The 8,120-nt window shown below is 41.2% G+C and overlaps 1 protein-coding gene across 8 annotated transcripts in view; it reads right to left on the bottom strand.

Annotated features, from left to right (window-relative positions):
- Positions 1–994: 994 nt before the first annotated feature.
- The window catches only part of LOC131684188 (uncharacterized), a 62,114-nt gene continuing 54,988 nt past the window's right edge, over positions 995–8,120 (bottom strand). For all 8 annotated transcript variants that reach the window (XM_058966857.1, XM_058966883.1, XM_058966847.1 and 5 more), the window contains exons 5-7: positions 2,965–3,979; positions 1,672–2,904; positions 995–1,612 (exon numbers count right to left, since the gene is read on the bottom strand). In XM_058966857.1, the coding sequence (XP_058822840.1) occupies positions 1,484–1,612; positions 1,672–2,904; positions 2,965–3,979 (2,377 nt within the window). In that variant the 3' untranslated portion in view covers positions 995–1,483. The remainder of the gene's footprint in view (positions 1,613–1,671; positions 2,905–2,964; positions 3,980–8,120) is intronic.

Here is an 8,120-nt window from a genome sequence, read left to right as displayed (position 1 = left end):
TCGGAGTTTGAATTTAAAGAATTTATGTTTGCAGGAAAAAATTAAAGAAAGCAGTTTGTATTCAATTTTGACTACTCTTTCGGGTACGTTATTCTAAATTAATTTCGTTAATCAACAGGAATGCAAGTTGATCGAATTAATAATTTAAGGATCACCTTTCAAAGAACGCTTAACAACGGTGGAGTTGCAAGGGTCAAACAGAACGTTCTGACACCGACGGAGCGCCAATGCGCAGTTTGAAAAATCTCCGAAATCATGGATTGCTTTCTGTAGTGAACGAGACGGTGTCGTCACGGCAACTTTGAAACTTTTCAAACAGGACCGGACGCTACGTCAGTGACTGAATTTTCTGTTTGACTGACCTTTACACCCAGCTATCTATCGAGTGTTACCATGGAAACTGAAAAAACCATAACACATGGTTGCCCTTGTGCTGGCCATCACGCAATCACTGTCGGTAGAAAATGCTAAACAGAGTATTGACGTGGACCAATTTCCCTTGATATCGTCAGGTAGGTCCATAACACTTTAAAATTCGAGGAAATTTGTAAATCTCTTCTTGTAAGCAATTTGTCAGTGACGGAAAACAGCAACTATGAGACATCAACAAGTGGTTCCCGATTACACAGCGATGGTACAAACTTCGGGAACTGTGTTATGTTTGGTAATTTCAGGATGGGTACTTTTTCGGTAAGTTAGCTAGTTCATGGTGCTATTGTAAGAAATAAAAATATTATTTTTTAAGTCTAGTACAAGCGGTGTTCTGGCTACCAGGATATTTAGAGCAAACCCAGGGCAAATTGTACGAGCAGTTGGAAAATAAAACTTCTCGGAATGTATTGACAAAGGACAGAAGGAATGTGCCCACAAACAACAAAAGCAAGGCAAAGGACTCTGACTTTGAGGAGGAAGCTTCTGAACTATTGAAAAATTCACCCACCGATACGAATGACGAGAATGTTGTCGTAGGCGATAAAAAACGCAATTAGAAAAATTGGATTGAGAAATGTCTTTTATTTATACACGTTCTCTTTACGATCGAATTCATTCTACATAACAATACGCACACATGATTGAAACTAGATTCCACTTCTTTAATACATGATTTTCAACAAGACTTTGGTTTCCATTTAGTAACGAACCAATTTCCAAAGCATCACAAATTAAAATCTAATCCTATCATCGAATGACAAATATGTATTATTGAACTTCTTAAACCTATTAGTTTCCGAGCTAATAATATAAACGCACAACAATTTGACCGTGTATTTGTACGATCGAACAGAAACGTGTTTAGAATCTAAAACGATTGAAATGCTAGACCATGCAAGTGTGTAGACGAGCATGCCTTTTCGTTAAACTATACAGTTTTAGTATCTTCAGTAAACGTTGAAATCAAAATAGTAATTAAACACCTAAAATACGAGAGTAACTAATGACGTGTAAATTGTGTTGAGAGAAATCAATCCTGATCCCCTTCCTTTTACATCGATGAAAACCGTTTCAATTTGGCTTGCAGCAGCTCAGTCACATTAATAGATTTGGAAGCTCCGCTTGGCGACGATTCTATTGACTGTGTTTGCTGCTCCGTAACCACTGGAATGCCGTTTTCCTGTTGCAAATAGTATGTTTTAATAAATGGTTTTAAATCTTCTAATTCCCAATGTTTACCTGCATCCGTTTACTTCTGTTTTCTGCTAACCGTTGCATCAGCGTGATTCGCTTCCGCGGCACAGACTGTTCGCTCAAATCAGCCGCAGTCGTCCCGTTCAAATTAACCTGAGACATTTTCGCACGGTGATCTTTAAGGTTAGCCTCAATGTACCGTCGGAATTCGGCTTGCGTTGGACATTTAGCCATAACCGGGATATCGGACATCCGTACTACATCCAACCCGGCGGCACTCCGAGAAGCATTCAGTTTGTTAAGGATTTCAATCGAAGCGGACAGTTTTTGCGGCAACGGAACGACACTGTTGCGTCGAGGAATGGCTTTTCGTTTTTCGCGGATCAATTCCGGTAGGCTGGTAGTACCGGTCAGCACGGTTGAGGCACGTTTTGTATACTGGCGTTTGATTCGAGTATCCGACGGCTGCTTGGTGATGGATCCGATTTTACGATCCTTCTTCACCACCGGCCAATCGTGAAGGGATGTCAGCGAGCGTTGTTGTTTTAGCGGGGACATTTTCTTCGGAATGAAGGCACGTTCCTGGGGAATGTCAGGTGGGCGGAAAAACATTGCTAAGCCCAGATCGACCTGTCGTTTAGCCATCTGATAAGCGGCCCCTCGAGTTAATTCAGATGGGACAGGTTTTGGCTTTGGAGCATGTGATCGGAGAGCTTCCCGTTTGGTTTCTCGTTTCTCCGGTGGACTGACAGCCGGTGGTAGGCTAGGCTCGAATTTGTTTGGCTTGTTCAAAGGCTTATCCAAGACGGGTTCCGGCAAGGGGTAGTCATATATCTCTTCATCTTTGTACATAAAATGTGTCAGATCATAAACGAAATCTTTGTCAACGGGTTTAACGCGGTTTCGTATAGGCCGCTTCGAGGTAGGACTAGAACTATCGTCTTCGGTTGCATTGCATTTAGTTTTACTCTTTGAGTCGTCCGAAGAACAGACAGTGTCTTGAGTGGTTTTGCTACGACTCCGCTTATTCGGGGAGCCACCCTCAAGTGTTGGCACTTTATGGGAAATACTTTTAGAATTCAAAATACCAGTTTTATCAGCACTAAACTCAGCGAAGGATATGTCCGTAGCATTCGTATCACAACTTCGACTCACAGCTTCAATGACAGATTCAATTGATTGTTTAGGTTCTTCAATTGATAATTTTTCAAATTTTTCAACCGGTTGGAAGTTTATCAGAGAACAAATATCCTCCGGATCTCCCTTATAACTATGCTCCTGCAGAAAGACGAAAACAAATCAATTTTAATTCATCAGAATAAACAATCAATCACATACCTGAAGCAAGTGGTTAACGGTATCTATCTTCCGGTAACCCTTGAAGTCACACACCGCACACCAAAAGCGTCGCTGCCGGCTGTGAAACACTCGCAAGTGCCTTTTGTACTTTTCAGGATCATCATATCGCTTGCTACACCTACAAACTATGTTACCATCTGCCTCAAGTCGTTCTTTCATGTCCTTATCACTCATCTCCTCTTCCGGTGCCTGCTTCTTTCGATTTCTTGGTCCACGTTTTGCTTTCGGAGCTTTCATCTCAACAACTTCCACCGGTTCTTGTTTGATTTGCACGGTTGCATTGGTACTATCTTCAACGGATTTCGGCTCCTGTTCGTCAACTTCCCAGCTAATGTCATCGCTAGCATTTCGCAGCATTATCGTAGGTTTCTTTCTCTTTCGCCTGCTACCTTCCTCGTTGCTACCCGACAGAACAAGTTCTTCTGGCTTAATGGTAAGTACACTTTCAATTTGACTACTATCGTCCTTTTTCACTTGCTGACTGATTCGTGCCTGTAGCGCCGACAGTGGTACATCAATCGAATTCGAATCATCACTACTGGGCGGATCCACCGGTTCCTGTTTGACCGTTACTGCTAGCGCTGGTGATGCATGCTTCACCTTACTGCGCCTACCGGATGCCGATGACGCCGAAGAGGAGGGCGGAACCGATGAAGCACCGTTCTCGGTTTGGCGGATTTTCTGCGCACATGTTTGCATGTGCGTGCTAAGTACGGCCTTTCGCTCGAACGTTTTTCCACAGTACGAACACATTGGTCCCTGGTCGAAATGTTCCAGATTTTCCATCCAGGCACGGGTGGCTGCCGCCTCATCGCGTTCTTCGTCCGGATGTTGGTTGTAGTCCGCGGACGAGTTTGTACTGTTGGTGGAACCGCCGGTTGATTGCAGTAGGCGGGAGAGTTCGCGGGAGGGACCTTTCACCACTACCTCGTCGATGCGGGTGCGACGCTTGAGGATGGTGTCGCGCATTTGCTTGATACGGCGCATTGATTTTCTGCGGGAGAAGGGGATAAGAGCATAAATTAATCTTACAGTGATTGTAATGGTTGATTAGTTTTTTACTTGTTCTACTGATTGCAAATGGGTGAACTGCAAGTTTTTTGTTTTGTTTTATTGTCACTTGATCTATGAAATGGTTCGACCTTTGAGCTTTGATTTAACTCTCGACTCTTCTCTTGCATCTTGTCTCTATCTATTACGTCGCCATTTAGCTCTCGTCCCAGCCATTCAGCTCATAGCTTTATAACAATCTACTCGAATAGTCACGGCGCTGTGCTCACCTTACTTTGACTGAGAGTTCCCCAACGGAGGAATTTCTCCCGACATCGTTACCCGCTTCCATGAGCTATTTAACTCCCAGCTTTATCGAGATCTACTCGGATATTATCCGGCGGTGAACTAACCTACTCCGACTATGAGTTCCCTGGCAGCGGAATTTCTCTCGATATCGATGTCTGTTTCTTTAGCCAATTAACTCCCATTTTTGTCACGATATTGTCGGATAGCCCACGGCAGTGAATCTATCCTACTGTGAATTCCCTGGCGGTAAATTTCTTCCGATACCGATGTTCATTTTCGTGAACCATTTAGCTCCCCGCTTCGTCCCGATCTATTCAATCTCATCCCCGACGGTAGACCTAGCCTACTCCACGGGCCAGCCAGTAGGTGCTGAGGTCTGTCCAGCAATTCCGGGTGAGTGTAGCTTCCGGTTCGCTGACATCCCAACAACCCAATGCTAGCTATTTGACGCGATCTACTCGCGCTAATCCCCGGCGGTGGATCTAGCCTACTCACGAGCCAATCGGCAGGGAGTCGAGGTCGGTGCCGCGATTCCAGTTCCCGGCGGTGGAGTTTCTCTCGCAACCCGATTTGTGGTCTCACGGCGGGTTTCTAGCCAACGGCGCTACTTTGTTGGCCCCTTTCCAACACGCAGAGAAATTTCGAGTAGTTGAATCAAAAAATTCCATTTTTGAACTCAACAATTCATTATTGTTATTTCGAAAAATAATTATAATTGGATCAACAATACTCGCTGGTAAATTTAAAAAAAAATATTTTTTTTATTTGAAAAATAAATTGTTGAATCAACAAAACAAATTGTTGATTTTTTTTTTCAGTGGATAGGTCTAGTATAGTCAGCAAAGAAACCGCCATTTTGCAAACATTCAAAAAATAAAATGTGTTCGCCGGAAGAACATGTACAGCAGGAGGTTGCAGTGGAAGAAGTGTCCGCTGAAATTATTGAAACCGTCGATTTGTTAAATGGATTTGGGTTATCGGTGTCGATAATTGAGAGCTTTATCGGTGAGTAAGTTATTATTTATTTGTGCCAATTGTTTTAAAGTATTATTGTTTTCAGCTAACGAATACACCGCTGAAACATTGCGCATCATCGAGCGACGCGAGGTGGAAGAGCTGATTCCGGTTCCGTTTCTGGCCGAGCGAACGAAATGTATCAACGGGTTAAATATCTGGAGAAAAGCTCAGGTATTTTTTGTTCACGTTAATTGTTACCCATAAGAAATTATTTTTTGTGTATAACTGCCACTATATAGTTTTCTTTTCTCTTTCCTATAAGGCCTCCCCACGCTGGTAGATCGTATACCATTGCAGTCAATTTTGCCTTCCACGGAGAACACTGTAACCCGAGAAAACTGCACAGCTGCATATTTGCTTGGCTCGTCACCCAAAGGACAACAAATTATCCAGCAATATAGGGACGAGAAGTTACTGTCACGAAGCGACAAAAAAAGCATCACGCATATTGTTGTAGATGAGTTCAAGGATCGGTTTTCCAAACTGACTCCTACTGAGTTGCTGGATAGAGCGATCGAACTGCATAGACTTTTTCCAAGCGAGCCACAGGTAAGACATCCCTGCAAATCATCAGAATGGTGCTGTGTGTATGTAATTCCTATTAATGTTCACTGTTTTGTAATTAACCCTCCTTTCCATAGACCTGCGCATGTTTTGTGCCTCATAGATTATTGATATCATATCTTGTATCATATATACTTTTTTGTACGTTACTCAGTAGGCGTAACCGTGTATTGTTCGTAGAAAATAAAAGTAAATATTGCAATTTTGTGATATTTTTTACAGGAAATTTGGTATCAGCCCACATGGACCAAGGACAGTGCTGGTAAAAAAAATCAAAATACGTAAACAGGCAAAGGGAAGATTATATGATCGTAACGTTAATTATAAGGAAGCGACGAAAGACAAACCGATACAGCCATCATCATCGCAACAGCATCAACAAGCTGAAGGAGGACATTGTTTTACGGATCAGCAAGGTAAGCCAAATCAAAAACTGAAGTGCTTCTCTATATTACCAATAATATGCTTCCTGTTATAGTTGCCGACTTTAAACAAACTATAAACTGGATAACTCACAATCAGGATGAATGGGATGAAGTTAAACATAAATGGAAAAACACAAGTGCACAGAGGATTTACGAAATATTAAAACTCAAAAACCGCACTGCTTCGTTGCTATTATCTGAGTATCCAGTCTTTAGAAACCATCAAGGATATCAATTGATACAAATAGACTTTCAGCTGCAATTTCCTGATAAAGAAAAACTCCTTTTCGATCGCTGGTCGAGTTTTCTAAAAGGAATTCGTCATATCTTGCAGGTTGAAGTTTCAGATACAGAAGGAAAAGCATTGCTTGAGCTTCTTAAAGCCGATGATATATCCGTTGGTAAGGAAATAACTAGATTTAGTAATAATTGCATGACTCAATTATATGTTCATTTTCATCCATAGATGGTCAATCCTTGATTACTGTTTGGTTGTTGGCTCACGTACTGCCTAGCCCCCTATTGATCTGTTCGGGAAAACGACGATGGAAACCTTCGATTCTTGAATCCCGAGACAGCATCGTAGTACTTGTTAAAGACCTGTCAGAGCTACAAGCAACAATTGCTAAACTATTTAGCTCCTGGCGTGATTACGACATAGCATCAACCCATAGTTGTTCATGGAGAAGATTTAAAACATCCCACAGGATTCACAGTGTGGAATAACGTGGTGTCGTATAAGCTTCCTAGTTTTCAAAAAGCACTGGACATATGCTTGAAGCTCTATAAATCATATTCTCTTGATTTTCCACGACAGACCGCTTCTGTTTGGCATTTACTGGCATGTTATTTGTACGATTTTACTCTCCCGAGTGAACAAACCAACATCACGGTTATGGTTACAGCTATTCGTGCAAAAGCATCGTCATGATTTCTTGTATTGTACCGCAATGTCCATGGCAATCGAAGTTTTTACATCGTTTTTATGATCATTTAAATAAATTCCACGATCAACTGCCTATATATGCTTGTAATCACATAACCTGTACCCGAAGATTTAGCGTACGATATTCGTTTTTCCGCCATTTTAAAAAGCACCTGGAAGAAGATGAACAAGCTCAAAGCGTATCTGTTAGCAACGAATATAGCATAAATGAATTTGTAACAAAAACTTCCGAAAATGTACGACACGAATATGTAGAGGAGAGTAGAAGTGTACAAATTAATGAAGAGTTTTCGTTGGAATCATTAGAACAACAAAATTCATTATCGTCCGATACAAGTGATATGAGTACTGTGTTAGAAAAAATAGAAAAAATGTCAATTGATTTCAATTTGAAATGGCTAAATATGAATTCGATGCCAAGAAAAACTGTGTTTGAAGTACACAAGGATATACAGACGAAAATTTTAAAGCCGTTCGTGACGGTATCAGAACTAATGGAAGTTAGAGGCTTAATTACAAAAGAAGGGAAACACATGTTCGATAAAATGTGTGAAAAATTTAGTAGCGTTGACACAGAATATAAATGCATTGAAAAATTGAAATCCACTGACCTCTACATTGCACCAAAGGAATTTGTTATTAGTAATGAACTGCGCCCAGGAGTTGTAAGAAGTAGACAGTTAATGGATAGTGATCCAATAACAGGTTAGTATAAAGGCGATTTTTAAATTTACCTTAGCTTAATGACACAATTTTATATTTCAGGAATATTAATGCCTATCAAATTCCATCTTCGAAAATATTTGGAATCGAATAACGTGATGAAAACTGTTTTAGACAATCTTACCCCATCTGACGATGGATACATTCGCAGTTTAATTGAT

Source organism: Topomyia yanbarensis, chromosome 1 (assembly GCF_030247195.1).
Source record: "Topomyia yanbarensis strain Yona2022 chromosome 1, ASM3024719v1, whole genome shotgun sequence".
Lineage (NCBI taxonomy): Eukaryota > Metazoa > Arthropoda > Insecta > Diptera > Culicidae > Topomyia > Topomyia yanbarensis.
The sequence above is the reverse complement of the archived record's forward strand: the minus strand, read 5'-3'. Positions and strand labels throughout refer to the sequence as shown.